Here is a 26033-nt window from a genome sequence, read left to right on the forward strand (position 1 = left end):
TAAATATTTTAAATTTACAGTACATCTCAATTCAAACTAGCCACATTACCAATACCCAATAGCCAGATATGGCTAGTGGCTACCACATTGGGCAGCACAGTTCTAGACTTCATTCATAAAACAAACGTCTTTTCCCCTTCTGCTCTCAAAAGACACTATGTATAACTCGGATCTAATCAAGAAACACATATATTTTCAATAGTTTAAGGCAAGTAGAGTGAATTTTGAACTAAATTCAACTATGAATTTTTAAAAGTTACTTTGCTAGAAGTCCAGCAGGGTGATTCTACGCCTATTAGCTAGTGGAAAACTTTGGGAAACCAAGTGCTGATATACCATATTTCCACTGAAAATGGTAGAATACTATGTACTTGAGACATTTTTTTTAAAAAAGAGGAAGCAATATGGCTTTAGCAAAATGAAAATCAAGGTTTTGATAATCAGTTGACAAGCAGAGGGCATTACTTTGACTTAAAACAAAAGAAACAAAATACAAAGCCACTGCCAAGACTTCAGAAGAAAAGTGTTAAGTTTGGTCATCAGGAGATATAGAAGTATTGTGCTGTATTGTGCTGTAATCAAAGAAATAGAGTGAATATAAGAAAATAAAATATAGATTAAAAACACTGATCTGTAAGAAGTATAAAATTTTGGTATCAGGATATAATACACAGTATGGTTTAGCTTTTACAGAAATTACTAAAAATGAGAGAAATCTTTAAAATTCACACAAAAATGTAGTTTTCTGAAATCAGAGGCAGGGGATAAAATGAAAGGTATAAAATTTTGAAGCTGGACAAGAAAACAGAAACAGAAACCTAAAATGATATGAAAGAATGTAACTGTCCATTTTGTTATTAATTAAGTTACCACAAACCTAAAATATAAAAATCCAATACTTTGGTGCACTATCTACAAAAATGAAGCAGCCCTAGTTATGAGTCTTGAGCCCCTAGGAAACATGTACGCAATTGTTGTACTCTAAGGAAGACACAATGGAACTGAGAGGGTATAATGAAGAATAAATTAAATGATATGAGGAATAAATTATGTAAAAATTAGACAATGTAGTCTGGAAAATGAAAGGCTATGGGAAGACTAGACTGAAAATAATCAAATAGCGGGGCTGGGACTGTGGCTCAGTGGTAGAGAGCTTGCCTAGCATGCTCGGGGCCCTGAGTTTGCTCCTCAGCACCACATAAAAATAAGTGAATGAAATAAAGGTATTGGGTCCAACTACAACTAAAAAATTTTTAAAAAATCAAGTAGCACTGATGTAACATCATAGCAAGTGCATGAACTCTTCCTCCAAAATTCCTTGACATGAATGCCACTGTCACAACAGTGTATGTACAAAGAAGAATACTTCAGAATGTGCCAGACTTTCATCTCAAAAGGCAGTTGGTGAGAGTGGAGATAATAATGTAAAATCAAGATTATCATTAAAATTGTTTAAAACCACTCATTAGGCATGGTAAACACAATTTTGTGCATACTGCAGTACTATGTATCCTACATGTATAATTTATACTGTACTTAATTTGTATATATTAGATTACAAATGCAAAGTCTAACTCCACAGCATTTTTTTTTTTAGTGGTACTGGAGATTCTATCTAGGTCCTCATACATACTAGGGAAGTACTCTACAACTGAGCTAGACTCCCAGCCCTTTTAAACATTTTTGAGACACACACAGTCTTGATAAGTTGCCCAGGCTGGCCTCAAATGTGTGATCCTTCTGCCTCTGCCTCCCAAGTAGCAGGGATCAAAGTTGTGTACCACCGTGTCTGGCTCTGTGGAATTTTTTTTGGAGGTACTGGAATTGAATTTGGAAGGGGGTTGGTTCTACCACTGAACTACATCCTAAGTCCCCTTTTTTCTTTTGAGACACTGTCTCAAAGTTGTGTAGGGTACCTTGAACTTTCAATCCTTCTGCCTTAGCTTCCTGAAGCATTGGGATTACAAGTATGTGCCACTGTGCCCAGCTTCCATAGCAACATTAACCACAGAGAAAAGGGGATTACAGAGTTGAGCTGGGGCGACATAATTTTGAAACATAGTCCATTTCATTGATATTTCAGTAATAAGTGAGGAAACTAAAATTCAAAATGGCATTTATTGATCAGAAGATATACTTCTCAAGAAAGTACATTATGAAAGTCTATAAATAATGTTTATAAATTTGACAATCAAACTCTTAATTTAGGTGGTCCCCATAATCCTCACTTCCTGGTGTTTATACTCTTTTGTGACTCCCTCTCCTTGAGTATGGTGGGACCTTTGAGTTTCTTCAAAGCAACAGTACACATCAAAGGTGATACTATGTATGCAATGATGTAGGTGTGATTATGATACATAAGATCATTGCTCTATCTTGCTGGAAAACCCTTCCCTTTCTGGCTTAGAGGAAGCAGAGGCTCTGTTGGGAAACCCCACATGACAAGGAACTCTAGGTGACCTCGAGGAGCTGAGGGTCACCTCCAGCTGAGAGCCAGCAAGAAACTGAAGCTCTTAGTTCTACAACCACAAGGAATGAAATTCTGCCAATAGCTTGCCTGAGCTTGGAAGCAGATGGAGCCTCAGATAAGACCACAGCCTCAGCCGACACCTTGACTGCAGCCTCATGAGACTCTGAACAGCATAACCAGCTAAGCTGTGCCTGGACCCATGAGAACTGAGAGATGATAAATGTGTTATTTTAAGCCACTTATGTTTGTGATGATATTGTTATATAGCAATAAATGACTACTACATAGGCTTATACCTAAAATGCAAAAGTTAGCTCAATAAGAATGAAAAGCTCTCACAAAGGAAATCTTAATACTATAATCATAAATTAAACCAAAGAATAGATGTGCAAAGACATTTAAATAAACCAATGAGGTGATATTAAAAAAAATCCTCTTTGAAGGTTATATTTAAAAAGAAAAATGGCATAAAAACAGAATTTGGTGTTTAAATAATATTTACTGTCTGTCTGCCAGCCTGCTAGGATAGAGGAATGAACAATACAGACAAATACCCTGACCTCAGGAATCCTAGATCCCAAACATGGAAGTCTCATATCCTAAGTAAGTTCAAGTTCATAATTATATTGAAGCCCCCGCAACCCGCCAAAGGATTTTTGTTTTATGAAGCAATACTTAGAAAATGAAGAGGAACAAGGAAAAGGGAAAGCACGGCTTCAGGAAGATAGTGTACTATTAGCAGATGACAGAGGAAAGCAGAACCACTCAATTGCTCTATTTGCTCTAGTATCTTCCACCCCTGGGAAACATTTTTCAAACTAGAAAGGGTAGGACAAATTTAAAGTTGTAGAATAATTTAAGGATCATGTGCTCTAATTTCCTTATACAGATATAAAAATAAGAAATCAGAGATGTTAAAATGTCATGTTTAGAATCACTTGACAGGGTCTTGAGAGGAAAAAAAAATATGAAGAGTCCTCTTTGTGGTTAAAAAAAAAAGAAGATGCAGATGTTTATATCAACAAAGATAGTGAATTTGTACTTCAAAAATCCCATTTATTCTAAACACAAAGGGAACAGAGAAAGAACTAAAGCAACACATGATGAAATACAGAATAATGTCTACATGGATGAAAGAGAAAATGTACCACTGAGCAGGACTGAAGGCAGAAGCATGATGGGTTCTGACTTATTTTTCTGGTTGTGTCATGGAGTAGGAATAATGGCCAGGAACTAGTTCCTCCAGAGGAAAGGTGTCCAAAATGCTTTGTGCAAGACAAGAAACAGAATCAGGTTCAATGCTTGAAGCCACGGGCTAGGTGGCGCTCTTCTACTTGTGCATGGATGCTGGAAAAATAAAGTAACTGTCTATTCTTGCTGACTAAGGCTATGAGGAGGCTGGAACTGAAAATTCTAAACTACATGAAGAAATCTATAGTAAGTAATCAGCCAACAAAACTGAACACCTGGAATAGAAATCATTTTAGTCTGACAAAGACATTAAAATAAATATGCTGAACGTATTCAAAGAGATAAATTGAGGCATGACTTCCATTAAAAACACACATAAAATTATAATCAAAAGAAAAGAGGAATGAAACAAAATTGGATTGATCTGAAAAATAACCAAATAAAAACCATGTAAGTTAACATACTGAATTAAATTTAGAAATGTAATACTTGGGATACATCCTAGTCTAAACGGAGATGATGAATAAATTAGTGTTCCCATAAATGGCTGGTGAGAGTACAACTTACTACATCTTATGAAATGGTTTTAAGTACCTACTCAAAGTGAAGATACATTCCATGGCACAGAAATTCTAACCCTACAGAAATGTGTACATGTACATATATAAAAATGTTCACAGCAGCATTTTTTATAAGAGCCAATATCAAAAACTTGAATGTCATCGACACTGAATACGTACTAAGTTGTAGCAATGGGAAAGAATGGGAAAAAACAGCTATATCTAACAACATGGATGAATCTCACAAATATTGAGTAAAAGAAGCCACAGTATCTGGCTCAGACATGCATGCACGAGCTCTTTCTTGATCTCATTTACGTTTTTAATATATAAACTATTAAAGTCATGCAAACTCAATTCTAGTGTTTGGGTTGTACATTTTAGTGTTAGAACTATAAAGAAAAGTAAGGAAGTGATTAATGATAAAAGGCAGGGCAGGATTTATCTCAGGGAAGAGCAAGGGTGGCTTATAGGAATTCCCAGGTGTTGGCAGTGTTTATTTCCTGACCTGAGCACAGGTTACATGATCTTCTCTTTATAACAATTTGTTAAGCTGTACAGTGATGCTTAGATGAATTTTTCTGTATGTATCTTAAGTTTTACAATACAAAAGAGGTTTATTGTTTGTTTTTAAAGAAAGTATTTGGAAATGGAAGATAGTTACTGAGAAACTCACCAAGGATGCAGCACAGAGAAACAAAGAGATTTTAAAAATATAAAGGGCAGTTAAGAGACATGGAGGATGGTTTGAAAGGTTCCGACATTCATCCAATAGCAATTCCAGAAGAGGATGGAGGTAATGGTAGAGGAGCAATATTTGAAGAAATAACTGCTGAGAATTTTCCAGATTTGAAGACAGACTTGGATCCAAGCACCTAACAGGATAAATAAAAATAAATCCAAACCCAGGCACAACACAGTAAAACTATAGAGCATCAATGATAAAGAGATAATATTAAAAACTCTCAGACAATAAACCAACCAGATTATCTACAAAGGAACCACATTTAGAAATGACAGGAGGTCTCATTAGCATAAAAAACAGCCAGAAGGGATGTGGGAAAAACTGTTAAATCTAGGATTTTATACCCACTTCAGAGGGAGAGCAAAATAAAGACAAACTTAAAAAAATAGGCTTACTATACTATAATCTTAATAAGTGAAATATAAAATGATGTCCCTTAGCAAGAAAAATTATGTGGATGAGAACAAAAAGGGGCAAAATCAAAGACATGATACTAGACACAGAAATGAATACAAGTCAGTAGATATGAATTACTTCACTGTGAAGCAAATATTAGTATTTATTGTATGTTGAAGGATAATAGAAAAATGAAAACTTATAATATTGATTGCTGGTAGAGATAGTGGGGGTAAGGTATTTGAGGTTCTTGAATTTAATCCTTGGGAGATTAAAAATATTAAACAACTGTATACACTGATAGAAAAAAATACAGTTAAATAATATCTTAAAAATTTCAAAATACAAACAAAAGAGAAAAAGATTACTAAACCCCCGCAAAATAGATTTGCATCATGCTACTTTCAAACCAGCAGAGGGAAAATCAAGGCAGGCTTACTGACTAAAGAAGGGTAGCTACAGTTTCAGTTTTTAAAGAGGGTAGAAAGTAAAATTTTAATATCTCAGACTTCCAAGCCTATTGACAACTTGTCAAGTTAAAGACTTGATTATTCAATATATATTTTGTAAGCACTTTTTAAAAAAGAATTGGTGTGAATTTGTCAAGAAAAAGTTTTATCAGCATTATTTCCTATTTTTAATGTGGTTTAATTTTTTAAATGTTCTTTAATGTTCATTAATTGAAAACATTAATGAAAATAATTTGATCAACTAAAATTAGCAAGGTAAACATATTCCTCTCTGTGGTTGTTGCTCCTGCTGAGACTGCTAAATTAGCAGACAAAGGGTGGGGGGACACATGTGAGTCTGCAATGAAAACAACACAGGACTCAGGCTGATGCCTAACATATCCAAACTTAGAAAGAAGGAGATAGTAAATGGGGTGTCCTATGCAATGAAACCTTGATGTTCATTAACCTGAATTTGCATCCTGGATCTATCTGCTACTCACTGCCTGTCAAAAATTACTCTGACCAAGTTACTCCAATTTCACTTCTCTATTTTTAGATTGTGTGTAAAACAATAAGGAGAGTGTACTAAGTGTGTTGTCCTGTGATCTAATGTAATGTCTCTCTCAAGTCTTAAAATTCTATAAATCTAAAAATATTACATGAATTGAAAGAAAATCATGAAACATATGCTTGTTAGGTCTCCAGATGAGACAAAATTTAAGAGTAATAGACCAAACAATGAAAAATAATTCAGACTATATCAGAATAAGCTTAAGTATCTATTGTGAAATTAAACAGAAAGAAACAAAGACCTAAAATTAGAATAATAAAAAAATCTTGTACATACAATGGAGTAGACATGGTTTGACAATGATTCATTTGAAAGAGAGGTAGGTATTTTAGCATATTTCCAGGCCAATGTATGAAGGAACTATTAGACTAAATTAATGAACTCATGGACTAGATTACCAAAAATAGTACTTATGCTTTAAGAGGCAAAAATCACACTATTGAGCACAGGTCAGATTACATGTAGGATTTTATGTTCTGTTTGGGAAGACACTGACTGGCCAATCGGAATGCATTTCTTACAGGGAGCTCAGAACTACCAAGCATCTAGAAATCATGTGATATCAGGCACTGGGGCAGTTTATCCTGGAGGAGCAAGACTCACACAAACTGATAGCTGCCTCCAAGTGTCTGAACACTTGACAAACAAACTAGATCCACTGCAAGATGTATTAAGAAGTGTTTTTGTGTAGAAGCTAGAGCAAAATAAGGGAAAGAAGGCAGTGGGAAGGGGATTGAATATTATGAAGACAGCAAGATCAGTGGAATAGATGCAGAACCAGAGGGAGGGAGGGAGGGAGGAAGGGAAAGGGTTTTGAAAAAATATGAAATTAATTTAACAAAATCATGTTATATAGATACATAAATGTGCCAAAGAGAATTTCACATTTATGTATATGTAGAAAGTGCCAATCAAAAATAAATAAAGGGTTGAACAGAAGATCAGTAGCATAGAGGAGGAGAAAAGAGTGGGGACTGGAGTAAAAGAGGGGGACAAGAATTGAAATCAAATTTCTTGCATGTGTAACTTTGTCAAAATGAACCCAAATACTATGTATAATCATAATGTTATAATAAAAAAATTTACAAAAGCAGTTTTGGGTGTCATCTTCAAACAAGTTGGTAAGGAGACCAAGAGAAGGCTTTCCTATTGGGTGGGAAGTTAAGATCAGGTGTCTCCTATCTTTGCCAAGTCTAAGGAAACTAATTCTAACTGCTAATTGTCTCCTGTGCAAGGAAAAAAAGAGAACATCTTACTACCATCATCATCATCATCATCATCATCATCATCATCATCATCATCATACGTAAAACTGATCAAGTGCATATTCTATGTTGCTACTGTCATGCTAAGTACTCTCCATAGAAGGAAAAGAGAGGAAGTGGGCTCATAGGATCTTAAGTTCTGAGGAATGTTAAGATACCTTAAATACACAGAGCAAGTATTTCAAAAATTCTTCTCTCCAAAGGAAGAGACTAGAGGGAGAGATTACACTGTTTATGTGGGGGGTAGGGAAATGTGTAGAAAACCCGGAAAGAAGTAATAGTCTTCATGTTCTAAGCCTAATGAACAAGAAAATATTTTAAAACTATAATTATAAGTTTGAAATTTTAACCAAATTATTATCAGACACTCTAGAAAACGGACCTTAAAAAGTTTTCGAATCAATAGTATTATCAATGTTACAAGGTAGCCATTCTTAAATTATTTGTGTAGAAATGCTCATAAGAAATATATCTGATTTTACAAAAAGAATATTGCTTCTTTGACTTTATAAACAAATGTTTCTAATTTTTCTCACACAAACTTACCATATCCTATAGGATTTGGCTGATATATTCATCTAAAATTTACAAGTGTCTGAAACTAATACTTCCAGTAACAAATAGGGTAAATTACCTCACTTTCTTTTCTGCATCAAATGTTACACAAAAAACAAAAAATTTTACACAGAACTGATTTTAACGAGGATACAGGTGAAGAAATCTGTTCTGCCTTTATATGCGCTGGGGTTCTCTTTAAAAAACTGTGCAGTTATAAAAATAGACTTTTTCAAGTAAGGCAATCTTCATTAAACTTCAAGGGTAGAAACAAAACTTACATTACAGAGTCAAATAATATTCCCAAGGTGACACAATTAATTGGTATAATAATTAAGGACACAATATAATCAAGGTCTCCTAGAAGTAGTGATCCCCAGCTCAGTCCCAGGATCTTTCCACTCAAAGGCAAAGGGGAACAAAAGGAAATTTTTGAGCCTTATATATTTATATTTAGCAGAAAAGATTAGAAAACACTATAATTTTCATTTTATTTGAATGTTTGTCATATCATTCATATTGATTGAAAAGAACTTACTTCCAATGCATAATATACTGGTTTGTCTCTGCCAAGTTTGTAAGCCACTGTGGTCAGAAGGCCATGTTCAGAAAATACACACTATCAGAAAGAAAAATAAAACACGTCAATGTAGAGAAAATTAAAACAGCATATTTTTAAAATCTAAACTGACATAGTTTCATAATGCTACATGCTTTATATGTATACAATTTTTAATTATCAGTTATATCTCAATAAAAATAATATTAGAAAAATCTTAAAATGATAGCTTCAAAATAATTTAATCAATAGGTCAATTTAAAAAATATTAGTCAAAATCATCAGTATTAAAAACACTTGAGGGGCTGAGGCTGTATCTCAGTGGTAAAGTGCTTGCCTCTCATGTGTGAGGCACTGGATTCAATCCTCAGAATCACATAAAAATAAATTAAAAATACTGTGTGTTCATCTACAACTAAATAAATATTTTAAAAAACACTTGAATTGTGCAACAAGTTTATTGCTTATTCCAAATTAGATTTGTATTAGAAATCTGACAAGATCAGTGTCTAGTCCATCTACTGATAGGGACTGTTGGGAAGGATGGCCCTCTTTTTTTTTTTTTTAAAGAAAGAGAGAGAATTTTTTAATATTTATTTTTTAGTTCTCAGTGGACACAACATCTTTGTGTCCAGATGCCAGGCGAGCGCGCTACCACTTGAGCCACATCCCCAGCCCCAAGATCAGTGTCTAGATTTCAACTAACACAATTAAAAGCACACACATAGGGGCTGGGGTTGTGGCTCAGTGGTAGAGTGCTTGCCTAGCATGCGGGAGACACTTGATTCTCAGCACCAAGTATAAACAAACAAATAAAGGTCCATCAATAACTAATATTTTTTTAAAAAACACACATACACATACATTGAAAGAACATAAAATGGTTCTTCCTATACAAAAATCATTCAAATGTCATGAGTTTCATCATTTTTATTGAACTCTAAGTTAAACACTGATAAAGATTAAGTAAAAACTTAAGTCTCAAAAGTCAATTAATAGCAAATTATATTCAAGCATTATTCATATGAACTTAAAAGAAGACTGTCATCAATCTTTTTATTTAAAAGAAAAACCAACCTTATGGCCTGTATTACATAGTAAGAAACATCCTGTACCATACCTATAAGTGGAAGGAAAAATGAAGAGTATGACAATTTTATTTAAAACAAATGATAAAGTATTAACAATACAAATGATCTAAACTGACATTTAATTTAGTACAACAAAAGTCATTATATTAAAGTTTTAGGCAAGTCCTGAAAGCTACCAAGTATCATATACCCTTTATGGTAGAATGTTTTCAGAGATCAGTCTAGAAGAAAATTTACTTGGTATAATGGAACAAAAATGTAGCTTTAGTTGTTAGTACTTGGTCATCACCCATGGCCGTGTTTACTTTAAAAAAAAAAAAGATTAAATTACAACAAATTCTGTATTTCGTTGCAGTTATGTTACTAAGTCATGTGGAATAAAGCATTATCACTTAACAGCCACTCACCAATGGAGTTCACCAGCTTAGCTCTATCATTAAGTTATTTTTAATATGCATTTTTAAAATTCTTTTTTAAGTAGGATACATTTTTTGAGAGAGAGAGAGAGAGAGAGAGAGAGAGAGAGAGAGAGAGAGAATTTTTTAATGTTTATTTTTTAGTTTTCGGTGGACACAACATCTTTGTTTGTATGTGGTGCTGAGGATCGAATCCGGGCCGCACGCATGCCAGGCGAGCACGCTACCGCTTGATCCACATCCCTAGCCCCAGTAGGGAATATTTTGACATAACCACAAAAGCATGGAATATAATTTGCTCTAATTCAGTCCCCAGAACTTACCCCTTCTCCTTTCTCCCTCCCCCTGCTTCCCTCACTCTACCCTATTGATTTTTCTGTAATTTATATATATATTTAATTAATGTCTTGATGTTGGGATGCATTGTGCTCTATTCAGTTTAGTCATATTCATTTTCATTGTGCTTCCCTTTCAATAAGTTAATAAACTGAGAAATGTCTCTATCTTCTGGCAGGGTAAGGAGACTAGGAGCAGAATATGGAAAAGTGTAGCTGAAAAGCCAGGACAAGAGCAGCATAGAAAGACAAACTATTCAAAGTCTACATTTCCCATTCTTTCTGCAGGAGAGGGAATTATAACAGTGGTGGCATAATAAGAGCCAGAATGCAACACAGGTGATAGGGAAGAACGGAATTTCCTCATGGCAGACTTATCAGTATAAGTTTTGGACTCTGCAACAAGTCTGGCACTTGACAGTAATGAGTAGTTTTGACTTGTGCCAGGGAGATAAGCAGTCCTAACTGATACTAGTAAGAGTCATAAAGAAACAGTTTTAAACTGAGATGGGGTAACAAGGGTAACCGATGACTCTGCCCAAGCTTGAGATTCCCTCCCCTCAAGCCTTGCTGATGTGCACTGAGCTACCACAGTTCTCAGCTGGTGACATTCCAGCAAGTGGGACAAGGGATAGTGCTCAGTCTAGGGGCTAGCAGAAGGGTCCCAACAGAATTTACTATCAGTCAACAGATTCATCAGCTGCATTTGTCTTGTGCAACAAACATGAACCAAAGGCAATTTTTTCCTAATAAACATTTAGCCCAAGGTAATTCCTTCTCTTCTTACCCAGACTCTTGGCTTGCTTGATGAACAGGTGACACATTCAAGGAGCACAGCACTAATGAATACCCAATTTTGTAAAGACACTTGCCAAATAACACCAGATATAGGTAATACATTTACAGGGGGCTGGGGTTGTGGCTCAGCAGTACAGCTGTAGCCTCACACCTGCGAGGCCCTGGGTTCGAACTCAGCACCACATAAAAATAAATTAATTAATTAAATAAAGGCATTGTGTCCAACTACAACTAAAAATAAATAAATAAATACATTTACAAGTGAAAACACATAAATAGCTGTACCTTTTTCTTGCCAAATTGCTTAAAGGCTATATTGTATATTCCAAGTTAATCTCTTAATAAAAATAAAATTTAGGGCTGGGGATATAGCTCAGTTGGTAAGTGCTTGCCTCGCATGCAAAGGTCCTGGGTTCAATCTCCAGCACCACAAAAAATAAATAAAATAAAATAAAATTTAGTTATCATTTCATGGTGTTTTTTCTTTTTTGGGGAGGTGGTACTGGTACTGAGATTTGAACTCAGAGGTGCTCTACTAATGAGCTACAACCCACACTCTTTCAAAAATAATCTTATTTTGAAATAGGATCTTGCTAAACTGCCCAGTCTGTCCTCAAACTTGTGATCCTCCTGCCTCAGCGGTTTGAGGCTAGAATTACAAGCATTCGTTTCACCATTTTTTCTGTGGGGGGGACACTCGGGATTGAACTCAGGGGCACTTGACCACTGAGCCACATCCCAGTTCTATTTTGTATATTATTTAAATGAGTCAGGGTCTCACTGAGTTGCTTAGTGCCTCGCTGTCACTGAGGCTAGCTTTGAGCTAGCAATCCTCCTGCCTTTGCCTCCCAGGGGCTGGGATTAGATATGCACCACGATGCCTAGCTAATTCCATTCTTTTTAAGGGAAAAGCAGGTACCACCAATTTAGTGTCCGGCTAAACACCCTATTTTTAATTTTTTTTCAGTTAACACTCTGTTTGTTTCTTTATTGGGTGGGGTTACTGGGGATTGAACCCAGGGTGCTTAACTATTAAGCGATATCCCCAGCCCGTTTTTATTTTGGGACAACGTCTTGCTAAATTGCTGAGGGCCTTGATAGATTGCTATGGCTGGCTTTGAACTTTCAATCCTCCTGCTTCAGGCTCCTGAGCCACTGGGATTACAGGCATACACGACCATATCTGGTGGCTTAAACACTCTTTATACTGAATAGTTGTGTATAAGTGTTGAAGTGAATTCTTCAATTAATATACTTAGTAATTATAAGTTTTATCAATGTATGAAGAGATTTTTTTGGTACCTACCTTTAGACTGTAGCTTTCAAAGCAGTACACGGGCAATTAATTTCCTCTTAAATTATATTATTCTGTCTTCTCAGTCATCAAACACATGTGAAGCTATCAGCAGTTATGTGGCCTACATAACTTGTCTCAACATTGTACCATTTTAAATATCCCAGAAAGATATCTGATTTTTCTAATTCTGCAAAGGTAAAGAAGATGGCACACAGGGGCAGGGCAAGTAGCCTTGAGCAAAGCTGGGAGGGAGGTAAAAGACAGTATTATACTAGTCAGTGTCCCTAGGGAGAGGAGGTTGTCTTCCTGAAAAAATGTAATTTTAAAAAACATTTATTATTTACTTTCAGTTAGACACAATACCTTTATTCCATTTATTTTTATGTGGTGCCAAGGATTGAACTCAGGGCCCTGCATGTGCCAGGAAAATACTCTACTGCTGAGCCACAACCCCAGTCCCTGAAAAATGTATTTTAATATTCAAAGAATCCATGTTCTTTCTAGAAAAATTGGGAAATACAGCTAAACTGAAAGACAAATTAGAAGCAGCCACAATCTGATCTCCCACCCTAAATCAGTGATGGGCTTTCCATTAAGTTCTGTGCTGCCTGTCATTTTCTCCCTGCTGAGAATGGGAAAGATTAACTAATTGTTCAACCCTAATTTTTCCAGCCTCTTAGAACTTCATTCTGTCCATCATCTATCTACCATGTATTTTACAACTTCCATCTGTTCTCTGCTCAGACTCCAAAGGAACATTCTGTGGTCTTATTATAACTTAAAAATAAAACCAAAATTCCCAAAATGTTCAATAATTCTGTGAACGCCACAAACTTTGTACTTCTGTCACTATTCCTAAATGGTTGCATTTCTGGAAAACACATTCCATCATGTCTCTACTCACATCTCTTGTGACCATTTACAACTTAGCTTCCATCTTGAGCATTCTACTAAAACTTCCTTCTTGGAGATAGATCTAATTTCTACATAAAATGGTCTGTTTTCAGTTCTCAGCCTCCATAACCTCTTTGTAGTACTCTGCATTGCTGACCATGCCTCAGTTTTAAATATCCCTACTGTGGTTTTCCACACTAATGAATACTGTATTCTATGTTTCTGAGTTCTCTATTCTGGTGCCTAATTGTCCTAAATATCTCCTTGACCTGTATACTTATTCTTGGTAATGTTACCTATACCTATTACTTCTTTATAGGGGAAATTTTAAAAAAATATCAACTTTTATATTGAACTTTTTTGGGGGTGTTTGGGGATTTGAACCCAGGACCTCATGCATGCCAGGCAAGCACTTTACCACTGAGCCATATCCCCAGCCCTTTATATCAAACTTATTTCACATTTTTAAGTATTTGTGATATATTACCTACCTGTACCACAAACAGTAATACTCCTAACAGAAATTTTTCTACATGGACCTATTCCTTACTTTGGCTAAGCCTAACCACTTTGTCCCAGGACCTAGACTCCATAATTTCTGTAGTGTTATGCACATCTACCTACAGTCTCCTTCTGTGTCCTCCTCTGGTGAGTCCATATCCTCATCACTGGGATACTATAGTGGCTTCTTCCTTGGCCTCTTTGTCTCTTTTTTCTTGTTTCTCCTTGCTTTAAGCCAGGACTGCCATATAATTAACTGAAAGTTCCCACCATTTCTCTACACACTTCAAAAGTTTCCCACTACGTATCAAGAAAAAGCTTCTTGGCTTGAAATTTGGGGCTTCATAACATGACCCTAATTCCATTTTCTACTACCTTACTCTAAGGTTCTCTACATTCTCTAAACTAAGACTTCAATTTCCCTATTATCGTTGTTCAATGTTTTCTACACTCTCCAATATTGCTCATTTTGTAAAACATCTCGTTACTAACATAACCTTTTTTTAAATTTTTTTTAATATTTATTTTTTTAGTTTTCAGCAGACACAACATCTTTGTTTTGTATGTGGTGCTGAGGATCGAACCCGGGCCGCACGCATGCCAGGCGAGCGTGCTACCACTTGAGCCACATCCCCAGCCCCTAACATAATCTTTTGTGACTTTTCTTCTCTTGCTTTAAAACCCAATAGTATGCTGTATGTGGTGGTGCATGCCTGTAATTCTAGCTACTCAGGAGGCTATGGCAGGAGGATGGAAAGTTTAAGACCAGCCTCAACAACTTAGTGGGAATTTGCCTTAAAATATTAAAAATAAAAAATGGGGGACTCTGGCTGCAGCTTGGTGGCAAGGTGCCCCTTAGTTTACTTCCCTACTACTGACCCACTCCCCAAGGAAAGAAAACAGAAAAAGAAATCTAAAAGCATTACTTCTAATTTTCTTACAGCACGTAAGTTCTGATTGATATATAATTGTGTATCTGTGTCCTCTCTCTCAGAGAAAAAAAATATGAAATCTAGGGTTTTACAATTTGTTATTTCCCTCCTCCAACCTGTAGTAGCAACAGAGGTACTCAAACATGCACTCCTTAACTTCACTGATTACACTTAAGGATATGGCTGATAATGCTTAAGGGGGAGAGAAATAAAGAAGGAAAAATAGGCTATTTCATTGAGTCCCTACCATGTGTTATCTACCATGGTAGGCACTTGACATACAGAGACAGCATCTGATTTACTAGCATTAGTGTTCCTGGCAGAGGAGGAAATAAGGCAAAAATATCCTCATTTTCTATGACTCCTCAAACAGCTGCCTGAAACTAGGATTTGGAAAATATGTTCCCTTACTCAAGCTGACGTAAGTGCTCCTTGATCGTAACCTTACCAAGACCTGCAAAGAATTTTCATATTTCCCCATCCCCAACAAATTTTCACATAAATAATGCTATACTCGTTACGTGAGGACTGATGACCCTGCTGGCCACTGGGCTATAAGAACATTTATTAAAATTGTTAGACATTCTATTATGATGATGATGATGATTATGATTATTATACCAAGGATTTAACCCAGGGGCACTTAACCACTGAACCACATCCCCAGCCCTTTTTTTTATATTTTAGTAGTAACAGGGTCTCATTGAGTTGCTTAGGGCCTCGCTAAGTTGCTGAGGCTGGCTTTGAACTTGTGATCCTCCTGCCTCAGCTTTCCCAGTCAATGGGTTTATAGGCGTGAGCCACTGCACCCAGCCATTCCATTATTCACTGAAGTAAAAACTGATGAAAAAATTAATAAATTATCATGAGAACCATTAAATATAAAGAGTCTTTTGCCTCTTGCTAGGTAAATAGAAATATTTTCCACACATGGACAGTAAAGTATGGAGGGTAAGAGCCCCAGCTAAGGAATGAGATGACTGGGATGCAAATAATACATTTCACACTCATTGAATGTGTGATGCTGTGTAAATTAGTTCTCTTATTTAATTCTCAGTTCCCCAATCCATAAAATGATAATCATACAATATGTATGGATGAAATGATACAATATCATTTAAATATATGGAACATTATATATAACCCAATAGCCATTGGCTGAGCCTGTGTTATAATCAGTATTATTTCAGCCTTTGGAGCATATCTATTTCTGTTCATGAATACATGTAATTGACAAGTGTTTTCTTTAAAATTTAAAAGATTACCTTCATATACAATTAATGGTGTTAAAGAAAGAGCACCAGACTGAGAAGATGTGGGCTTGAGATCTGGCTCTGCCTTTAAGTCAAGGCTATGACCTTTCTCTGAGCATCCATTTTCTTACCCTAAAGTGGGTAAGAGGCTAGTTCCAGACTCTACATGGGTAAGTAGTAAGGAGATAAGATTAGGAGAAAAATACTCTTCTCTACTTCCTTCATTCTTTCTACTTCTTTTCATAGAAGACACTTTAGATTAGGAGTAGGGGAAGCACAGTGCCAGGAAAATAACCTTAAAAATATGAGCTTATGATTACATTGAAAACTTGAGTAGCGAGTAATATGCTCAAAATTGTACCTTATTTTATGGCTCTACCTCACCTCTTCCCAGCCCTCTCTCCTGCCCCACCAATCTTCCCATAAAAAGACAAGAATACTATGAACCTAAATTTAGTTCCTGTGGAGAAAAAGGTAATAAACTATAAACTCAGATCTTTCCAAACTGCACCAGTGTGTTTGCATATGGTGTAATGCATTTTATTTGAAGGAGACGAAGAAAAACAAATGGTAAAAAGAATAAATAAATAAATAAAAAGTACACATTTGCTGGGCATAGTGGCCCATATCTTTAATTTCAGCAATTTCAGAGGCTGAGACAGAAGCATAGCAAGTTTGAGGCAAGCTTGGGCAACTTAGAGATGTAGAGCACCCCTTGGTTTAATCTTCGTTATCACAAAATAAAATAAATAAGAATAATTTAAAAACTACATATTCATATTGGAGAGAATAAGGTATTGATTTGCAGTCTGGATGAACTTAAAAAAGTTTTTCTTCCGTAAAGCACCAAAGGAGAAAAACAAACACACACCACAATGGTTTTTAAGTCTGTTTCTTAAACTCACGTGTTTTTGGCTTGTCCATCTTGGAAACACATTTGTCCCACCAAAGCAGCAGACTGGTCCCCCAGACACTGAAAGTATAAAATGATAATAAAGAACACTAAAACAACATTACTAATTTCTTTCTTAAAAGAGTGACAGAATTTCTTTTTTTTTTCTCTTTTTTTTTAAAGAGAGAGTGAGAGAGAGAGAGAGAGAGAGAGAGAGAGAGAGAGAGAGAGAGAGAGAGAGAGAGAGAGAATTTTTAATATTTATTTTTTACTTCTCGGCGGACACAACATCTTTGTTGGTATGTGGTGCTGAGGATCGAACCCGAGCGCGCTACCGCTTGAGCCACATCCCCAGCCCCGGAATTTCTTTTTATTTATCATTCTACCTATGATTCCTGCATGTCCTCCATTTGGCCATTCCCCACATTTGTTAATACCCATACCCTACAATATAATAAGTATGGGAAGGGAGAGGTAAAATTAATTTCTTCAAAAGATTCTCAATGACTCACACTGTCACAAAAGAACAAAAATTAGCCAATTTTGTGACAGTGATCTCACTGGTGTTCTCCAGTTTAGGGAGAGGCTGACTGATTAAGATAGAGGAAGAAAACCACAACACAGAGGAGAGTGGGAAAGGAGAAGCATCAGGGAGATGTCTGGTGACAAAACTTACCCCAGATATTGGCACACCTTCCAAGGCCCCAGCTTTCTAATAAAAATTTAAAAAAAAAAAAAGGATTATGAACAGTCACAAACTGTTGACTCTGCTAATATTATTGCAACAGGAATAGACATAAAGAGAGAGCAACGTGCCAGAGGATGTGGGCAGACAAGACAAAGCAAGTGTTTCAACTACATGAGTAGTACAGAGACAGATACTAGAAGTATACCTAGAACGATGAGAACAGACGTGGTGCTGGAGAATGAACATGGAACACTGGACTGGTAGTCGGGAGACATGGGCTCTATTCCTGGTTAGTTGGTGTTAGGGCACAAGCAGGCTGCTGAAACCTCTCTATGCCTCAACTTATTACAAAATTATATGATTAATATATCCTTTAAACAGCTATCAAACCAACATGGAGTATATTTTGGGGGGAAGGCTGTATTTTTATCAACTCTTCTTTCTATTCAAGTTGCTCTTAAGAAACAAGAGTATACAGGTATTAGATATTTGTTCATAGCAAACATCATTCTTCAAATTTAGATAAGGAACAGTTAAATTATGAAATGAATAATGGACTTTATTTTGATCAATATGGCCAACATTCTAGGAAGAATACTGAGATTGAAGTGGCTGGTTGTAGATACTATAAATTTAATTAAAAAATCTACTATGGCTGGGGGTTTAGCTCAGTGGTAAGCCTTTGCTTAGCATGAGCAGGGCCCTGGGTTTCATCCCTAGCATTGCCAAAAACAAACAAAAAACCACTAATACAAAGCACATTTTATTGATTTTAAGGAATTAGGGGGATTAAGAAACATAATCCTTGAGGTAATGATGATGTACCAGGAAGAACAAATTAAAGCTTTGGACTCACTCCTCTGCCATTTGTGAGCAAGTCTCTTGGATCCTGGGAGTTTTGGGCACCCTATCTGTTAAAGTGAGGGTAAGAATAAAATCCTTCCTCATATAGCTATAATGACAAGGAAAAAATGCCCTCTGGATATCTGGTATTATTCTATTTCTTTCATGCCTTCTGTTTAAATTAAAGACCCACTACTTATTTAAAAAATATTTTTCTTAGTTGTTGATAGACCTTTATTTTATTTATTTATATGCAGTGCTGAGAATTGAACCCAGTGCCTCACACATGCTAGGCAAGTGCTCTATGGCCGAGCCACAGCCCCAGCCCCAAGACCTGCTACTTTTATTTATTGTATATTTCTTTGAGAATCTGAACCTGGATACTAAGTAAAGCCTAAATTCCATAAAAAGGCTTAAACTAAATCAACAGAAAACCTAGGTTTTATGTCTTCTTTGTTTGTTTTGTGGTGCTAGAAATGGAACCCAGGGCCTTGTGCATGTGAGGCAAGTGCTTTACCTCTGAGTTACACCCCTAAGAATTTAAATCTTGATGTATTTAAATACTACAAGAAGTCCACTTGTACTTTTCAAATTATCAAACTCTCAGCAGGACCTATTGTGTATTCAGGCATGTAAAGCACTCCTTTTTCTTCACAGTAGGGAGCATTTAGAGGATTCCCGGGAGTGTCTTCTGATGAAGCATGCAGAAAAAGTGACAGTGCATTTCCAACTAACTTGTCTGAAAGTCTGCTTAAAGTATCATGTAAGATAGATGTTCAGGACATTTAAAAACTGTATCAAAATTTCCCTACTTTAGGCTAAAGTCCAAAGCACATCACAACTGTGCTTTGTAACAGATAATATTAGAATCTCTCATTCCAGGAAACTACCTAAGTCTTTTATTTTAGAACCATCACTCTCAGTCTATGGAAAACTTTTTAAAGAAATGAAAAAACAAAATTAAACTCTTTTAAAAAAATCTAAAATCTGACTAAAGCTTATAATATTTTTGGAGGGTCATGAACATTAGATCCATATATTAAGTAAATAGACTTCCACTTGTCTAAATATAAATGGAAATGCACTGTATCTTTTCCAAATGAATGGGTAGCATAATTGGTGGGCAACCTACTCACCAGGCTATGAGAGATTTTCTATAGTCAGCACGGGGGGAAAAAGGGACAGAAGCACAATATTTTAAATGCAAGAGGAAACTAGGCCAGTTAAATGTTTTCTTTCAATCATTCTCTGAAACTAATTCTCAAGAGTAGTTTCTTTTTCTCTGATCCAGTTTGTGATAGCTACGAAACCACAAAAGTGCTTTTATTATAGATAAGCAGTGACTATGTCTAACTTAAGAAATTCCATGTTGAATAAAAAACAGAAAAAAATGAAAAGAAGAATTCTGTGTTGCCTTAAAGCTTTATAATAAATGAAACAGTTCAGAATTCTTATTCAAGCTTTGTCCAGAGCACTTAGTGTTCAACTCCATGATTAGTAACTCTATAAATGGAATTTCTAACATTTTTCATGAAATGTCTACACAATCTTTTTGCACTTAATCTTAAACTTATTTTTTTAAGTTTTATCATAAATTCCACGATATTGTGCTCAAATACCAGTTCAATCCTCTTAGAGGTTTTCATTCCTCCTTTGTTATCATAGACTCTCAATGATGCTAAGCACACTTTTTGCTAAAACTACTTTTATTCCCTGGGTTTCAATGAAAACAAAAGTAAAAATGTCCATTATGGATATCAGTTTCATTAGTCATCCCAATTCAAGATTAGATTCTCTGTTTTCAGTTTCTTCCATAAATTTTTCTCAAGCTAAGAATATAATATATAACAATGTTTTGGCTATTAAAAGAGATTCAACAGAAAAAAGAACACCATTAAAATGTGAACAGTCTTTCTCTAAATTAAAAGCAGACATCACAACTACAAACAGTTATTTGGATTGAAAGAATAAACTGGCTCAAACATTCCCACACCACTGTTCATACTTAAAAAATACTAATATTTTTCAAAGAAAAGCCAATTAAAGTTTATGAATATAAAATCAATTGGTAAGAAGAATTCTAATGTTTTTAGTTATAAACTATTTAAATAATACTAAATTCTTAGCTAACATACTACCAACTTTCACAGCAAAGTCACAAATCTCCAAACTATAATACAACAATATTGGCTGCTGAATTCTGAATGGTAAAGTTTTTTAAAAAACAAAGTTCCCTCCTCCATTTATTTTATTTCATTTTTTTACCATTAGGCCATAGATCTCAGAAGAACTCCGAACATTGGGAAGAATTTCCATTGGAATTCCAAAAAAACTGAAAAAGAGTAAGTTTGGGTATATAACAATTTTAAATAAACATCTAGAAACATATGTATATGTTCAAAGAAAAATTTAAATTAGAAAATGGATATATTTGAGTATAGAGAGTAATAAAAATATACTTGAATATTCATATTCTAACTTTATGCAATAGAACCAATAAAAATTTAAGGGCACACACAAAACCAAAGAACATTTCTAGAAGGACCAAATCCATGAAGAATAGTTAATTTGGCCTCTTTATTGTACATGCATGCCTCTCTTAAAAAGACACAAAACATAAACTTGGCATATTGTAGTTGAAATATCAACTGTTAAATTTTAGTGCTTCACTGACATCTGAAAATAGTGTGATTTAGGTTATAAATAGGTAAAGTATTGGGAAAGCTATCCTTGGGACAAAACACAACTCACTCGCAGAGCTCTTTATCCCATTCCAAAGAATGAATGTTGAAAAGCATTGTCCTACTTGCATTCGTTACATCGGTACAGTGGACGCCTCCATTGACTCCTCCTGTCAAACTCTAGACAGGATAAAAAGCCAGGTTAAATTTGTACTTACTTGCTACTTAATTCACACATTGTTAATGGCCACAATCAGCAACCAAGCACATAAAACAAAAGAAAGAAATGTCTCCATTATATAGCTTTTTAGTTTTCAACAGTGTCCAATGGAAATGAAATAGAAACAACGTACATAATTGCAAAATTTCTAGTAGCCACATTAAAAACATAATAACATGAAATTAATTTTAGTAAAACCCTAGATTTTATTTAGCCCAATGGATCCAAAATATCATTTGAACATGTAATCAATTAAAAAATTGATACTGAGACATTTTACTTTCTTGTTTTGGGCTAAGTACTTTATACTCATAGCATATCTCAATTAAGACTAACCGCATTTAAAGTATTCACAGCCTCATGTGGCTCATGGCTTACTGTAATAGTGCAACTGCAGTTAATTGATGGTTTAAAAAATCAGTTTTGTTTTCATCTTATCTTTGGAAAATTCAGAGTCTCGTTAAATTTGGCTGGGTGAAATAAATAGAAATATCTGCCTCCTGAAGATTTTTGAGAGCCCCATGTCACTGCTGCTTTATTTTTCTCTTTTTTATGACAATTGGCATTGGGCTGTATCTGTACTGACCCAAGCACATATTCTGAAAGTGGAGTTTTAAACTCTCCATGTTAACACCCTCCCACTGGAACTAGAAGCAATGCTATCTTCCTTTATGCAGAAGCAATACGAGATAAGAAGGAACAAAAGTGAGTAAATGGCATCCTACCCGGGTAAAACCAAGATGTGCTCCCTCTAGTCTCCTGCAGTTCACAGTTCTTACTCTTGTCTCACTCTAGTTCAAGACATTGTCAGAGCTACTCATTCAATTATGACTCACACATGGAAAAACACCTGGCCCAGAGCGCAAAACCCAACTTGCCCCATCCAAGTATAGGAGAAGGCACCTCTTTTTAGAAGTGGTTCTGAAAGACCTGCTCTGTGGATCCAGCAAGTGAGATTTGAGACAAAATTCCCTTGAAGTTCCCTTTTAACCTTACATATTTACAAATAAAATATTATGTCTAGGATTTGCATTAAAATTATCTGCAGGAAGAAAAGAATATATGGGTATCTTTGAAACAAATAGTCCACAGGTTGATGATCACTGTCCCTGGCTCACAGTTAAAGTTGTTCATTATACTATTGTCTATATTACTCTTGGAAATACTGGAAAAATCATCATAAAAATAATATAATGAGGGCTGGGGATGTGGCTCAAGCCATAGCGCACTCGCCTGGCATGCGTGCGGCCCGGGTTCGATCCTCAGCACCACATACCAACAAAGATGTTGTGTCCGCCGAGAACTAAAAAATAAATATTAAAAATTCTCTCTTTCTCTCACTCTCTCTCCTCTCTCACTCTCTCTTTAAAAAAAAATAATATAATGAGAGGGCTGGGGTTGTGGCTTAGTGGTAGAGCACTCGCCTAGCACATAAGAAGCCCTAGATTCAATCCTCAGCACCATATAACAATAAATAAATAAAATAAAGGTATATAAAATATTTTTTTAAATAATATAATGAGGGAGAGGGAGAAGCACCACAGGACATGTACTTTTAAGATACCTGTTGGAAATATTTGAAATGTTAAGTTTTACTTGTCCATGTTCAGCATAGGCAAAAAGATTAACAGAAATTTCCACTCTGATTTAGCTTCGTATTATGGCTTGATTACACAAAAGACATCTGTGTAATGTTGAAAGCGAATGACAAAAGTACCCTAAGTGTTTTGTCATGTTAAATAGCTATTTCTTCTTAAGAAATGGCTAGTGGCAAAAAAGAGAAAAGCTATACCTAAATTACTTATCCTAAAAATAATAGATATATGAGATATGGTTTGATAGTTGTCCACCATTTTCACTGAAATAAGGCAAGAAAAAATAAAGAGAAAGTAGACAAAAATGACTCTCAAACGGAGACTGAAATGTTCTGCTGCCTTGAGTGGTTTTTGTCAGGAATGCTGCTAACTAAAAGTTTAAAATGTGGTAGAAAATACATAGGCAAGGCAGTCTAAAAATGTTGTGAAAAAAAATCCTCCACGTATACATTATATTTAAACATACCCAAATAAGCCATGAATCAATGGTCCCAAAAAGAGCTCTATTTTCTTCAACAGCCTTTTGAACTTTTCTCACATTGTCAAGGAGCCAACGAAGTTTCACTGCACTGAAGTAAGTGCTAAGTGGAAGGCCTGTCTTGGACTAAAACAGTTATGAAGTTCGGTCAGAAAATTAAATTTATAACAGTTTTAAATAAAACCTCCAAACCAAAGAACTCAACAAATCACAAAATATTCACTGGTTCTAAAGGCAATCCCATTGTATTATGAATGAAATACTTTTCCTATCTCATGGCACAGGAAGCACGTTCATGAACAAAGATCAGAGTGATTATGTTTGAGTTCAAAGAACATCCACGTAGCAAAGTAAAGAGAAAATTAAATGACATGATGTCCTATAATTAGATACTGACAATGTAGATGTGAACTTCTGCAATACATTACCATCATATGTAGAACCTAACCCAAAACTCTGCAGTTTATTTTATATTTCACAAAAATGATAGTTAACCCATTCACAGAGACTACATTAAATCATAACTACATCAAATCATAAAAATGACTATAGCTGGAAAATTTAATTTTTTCCAACATGAAACTTAATAATAATATATTTGTTTATATACACACATACACATATTCAAATAATATAATAATATAAAATTACTGGAAACTAAAATAGAACTCAAAGCCACACCAGAGTAAAGTGACACAGAATTGCTCTGTGTAACAAAGTAGCTGGTTCAAGTCAGCAAGTACAGTGAAGAGAAGGAATGTGAATTGAATAAAAGGCTAGAGGTAATAAATAAAGGCTAAACTTCATAATGAAATCACAGTCACAGATAGGATAGTGATTAGTTTACATATGGGTTTATCAATCTTCCTTGAGAATGGATCAGGTCTAATTCTTATTTCTGTTGGAATATTTACTATCAAATTTATTTGCAAATGCTGATTAAAGTTAAGTGGTTAAGAAAATTCATACCTAAAAATAATATAAGTATCTTTCCCTTTGATCTCTATTCTCATTTAGCACCTAACTGCTGAAAGTGATAACATTTCCCCTTCTTATCTCATGTTTCATAAGAAAACTCAAACCAAAGAATTTACTTCAATGCAACCTACAAGTTAAAGTTCTTAACTCAAGGCTTCCTAGCTTTCCTAGAAAAAGGATCAATGCTCAGAAATAATGGAAGAAAATAACTTATGGAAAAATTATTATCTGATTTGAAGGACCAAGGGTCATGCCATAGGATGACCCAGGAAGATTCCACAAAGTCAAAAGTGAGATAGTATATAACATCTCATTTTTATGATGAAGGCAAGAAATGTAAAAGTTGCCTAAATGGCAATGTAGAGAAGAAAAACATGCATCCCTTGAAGCAGAGTGAAGCTGCAGGTGGGAGTGAGGGTTAGGCAGAGTGACAAAAAGAATAGAATAGGAAATGGGCAAGGGGTTTTTCAGGAGGAGCCTGAAGTTATTGGGTAGGGAGAGGGGCATGGAATGGTTTGCTAGATCACTGCAAATAATGGGATTTGATCACTATTTTTGGATCCAAGAAGCAAAAGAAAATGCCTTAAGTGTCCCACTGACAACAAAAAAGGGGATATAAAAAGAAAAAACAGAAAAAAGGGAACTTCCTTTTGATTCTAGAAGAACTTGATCTTGACCTTCCTAAGAAAAATGTCTTGCCCCAAAATTCTCTCTCCCTTCATTTATCTTGAGAGAGATCAACACAAGGACTGAAAATTAGGCAATTTTTATTAGCCTTCTGCATATGAAGAAAGTGGAAAAGGTATTCAACCAAGTGCTAGAGTATTTTCTACTTTCTCCCCCTGAATCCAGACAGGAAGCAATATGGATGAATTCAGAAAACATGGCTTAAATACAGAAAGCAACCCAATATGGCTTAAGCCACTGAGACTCATTATAATCCCCTCCAGCCTTTCAATTGGAGTATTATTTTCAAACCTACTATGGGTTAGGAAAGAGAGGAAGGCAAAGACTTGATCTGGCCTCAGTTATCTGTAAGAAATATTCTATAAATTGTATAAAATAATTATCTTTTTTGCCAAAAGATATAAGGCCCAGATAGTCTTTCTAGTGAAACTGCAAACATTTTTTTAAACAAACATTCATATAGTATACTTTTAAAGAGATCTCTTACCTTGACAAAGTTATTATTTCCTGGAATTCTTTTATAAAGATTTTCAACAGTAGACTGGGTTCTTAGATCAAGCCACACTATGGACCAAAATACAATAATATATATAAAAAACTTCATTAAAAACTTCATAATGAAATCACTTTCAAGGATAGGAGACTGATTAGTTTACATAAGCAATTGAAATGCTATAGCTTTTAATAGAC

The 26033-nt window shown here is 35.3% G+C and overlaps 1 protein-coding gene across 9 annotated transcripts in view; it reads right to left on the reverse strand.

Moving 5' to 3' along the window:
* The window catches only part of Gk (glycerol kinase), an 81171-nt gene that overhangs the window by 17824 nt on the left and 37314 nt on the right, over positions 1–26033 (reverse strand). For 5 of the 9 annotated variants that reach the window (XM_013360272.4, XM_013360274.4, XM_013360275.4 and 2 more), the window contains 9 exons: positions 25831–25907; positions 23667–23804; positions 21456–21565; positions 20970–21036; positions 19841–19858; positions 17850–17885; positions 17187–17254; positions 9842–9884; positions 8744–8824 (listed from right to left, as the gene is read on the reverse strand). In XM_013360272.4, the coding sequence (XP_013215726.1) occupies positions 8744–8824; positions 9842–9884; positions 17187–17254; positions 17850–17885; positions 19841–19858; positions 20970–21036; positions 21456–21565; positions 23667–23804; positions 25831–25907 (638 nt within the window). The remainder of the gene's footprint in view (positions 1–8743; positions 8825–9841; positions 9885–17186; positions 17255–17849; positions 17886–19840; positions 19859–20969; positions 21037–21455; positions 21566–23666; positions 23805–25830; positions 25908–26033) is intronic. The other 4 variants (XM_040272158.2, XM_040272229.2, XM_021728997.3 and 1 more) reach the window with 2 other exon arrangements.

This window comes from Ictidomys tridecemlineatus, chromosome X (assembly GCF_052094955.1).
Source record: "Ictidomys tridecemlineatus isolate mIctTri1 chromosome X, mIctTri1.hap1, whole genome shotgun sequence".
NCBI classification, from domain to species: domain Eukaryota; kingdom Metazoa; phylum Chordata; class Mammalia; order Rodentia; family Sciuridae; genus Ictidomys; species Ictidomys tridecemlineatus.